The sequence below is a fragment of the Penaeus monodon genome, chromosome 25, assembly GCF_015228065.2.
Source record: "Penaeus monodon isolate SGIC_2016 chromosome 25, NSTDA_Pmon_1, whole genome shotgun sequence".
Classification (NCBI taxonomy): domain Eukaryota; kingdom Metazoa; phylum Arthropoda; class Malacostraca; order Decapoda; family Penaeidae; genus Penaeus; species Penaeus monodon.
This window is the reverse complement of record NC_051410.1, coordinates 34,261,131-34,262,365: the sequence shown is the minus strand read 5'-3', so window position 1 is coordinate 34,262,365 and position 1,235 is coordinate 34,261,131. Positions and strand designations below refer to the sequence as shown.

Below are 1,235 nucleotides of genomic sequence, written 5' to 3'. Positions count from 1 at the left end.
TGTATCATTTGGAAACCTTAGAAATTCCAATTAATAATCTGTTATAGGTTTTCTAGCATTACCATACCTGGAATGGTTTAATCTGCACACCACTCTTGTTCTTCTTCTTGAGTGTTTCAGTAAGGTTTTTCACTATCATGTCTGTCACATAGTCAATGTGACGTCCTCCCTAGAATAACATGAAACATTAGCCTAAACTGTAACAAATATTTATAACAGATATCTCTGAATGTTTAATATTATCTTTTGTCAGCACTCAAAAATCAATAAAAAAGAAAATATGAATGGTCTGACAGCAATATACATACCTTAGTAGTGGCTATGCTGTTTACAAAGGACATCTGCTGGAATCCTTTGTCAGAGAGAGCCACAGACACCTCCCAGCGCTCATTAACATTCTCATACACAGCTTTTACTGGGTTATCAGCATCATCCACTTTGTCTTTCAGGTACAATTCAACATAATCCTTGAAGTTTTTCACCTATTAGAAGAAGAAGGAATTTCAATTCACAATAAACAGTACACCATGATACACCAAAGTCTAACATAAAGGAGAACCATAAATCATTCCCAGATGTATCAAAAATACAGCACACGAAAAGGGGAAGGTTTGGCTTGTATTCTTACCGGGACACGTTTGCCATTCAGATACACTTTGACCCCTTTAGTTGATGCTGCAATATCATAAGCTCTCCTGGACATGAGAGAAACTATGTCCTTATCTAAGGACTCCATCTTAAACTTAACAAGATCTGGAGAGAATGTAATCTTTGTGTAGTCTTCACCACCATATTCTTTGATCTTTGCATCACTTGTCTTGCTCATGTTTGTTCCCCAGGTCTGAAAGATGAAGTATCAAAAATAATAAAAATGACTCTGGAAACTTATCCACAAAACCAAATCAAACTTTATTACCACTTCATATAGGCAATAAAACATAATTTTACCTGCTTGAAATTCTTCTTGTATTCTTTAGAGGCAGTTTCTACAACAAATTTGTTACTGAAGATGTTGCAAAGCTTGGCACCATAACCATTTCGACCTCCAGTAACCTTCTGTTCATCATCATTATAGTTTGAAGAAGTCAGGAGGTGACCAAAGATCATGGTGGGCACATACATCTTTTCATCCTTGTGCATGGCTACTGGGATACCCTTTCCATTGTTGTACACTGATATTACATTATTCTCCCTATAAAATATTGTTAAAAATGATTAATGAGTCATACAGATAG

The 1,235-nt window shown here is 35.7% G+C and overlaps 1 protein-coding gene across 1 annotated transcript in view; it reads right to left on the bottom strand.

Annotated features, from left to right (window-relative positions):
• The window catches only part of LOC119589164 (DNA topoisomerase 2-like), a gene marked incomplete in the record, with an annotated part of 20,493 nt that overhangs the window by 15,082 nt on the left and 4,176 nt on the right, over positions 1-1,235 (bottom strand). Inside the window, 4 exon segments of the mRNA XM_037937751.1 lie at positions 68-169; positions 309-482; positions 629-841; positions 949-1,192. Coding sequence (XP_037793679.1) covers positions 68-169; positions 309-482; positions 629-841; positions 949-1,192 — 733 coding nt within the window.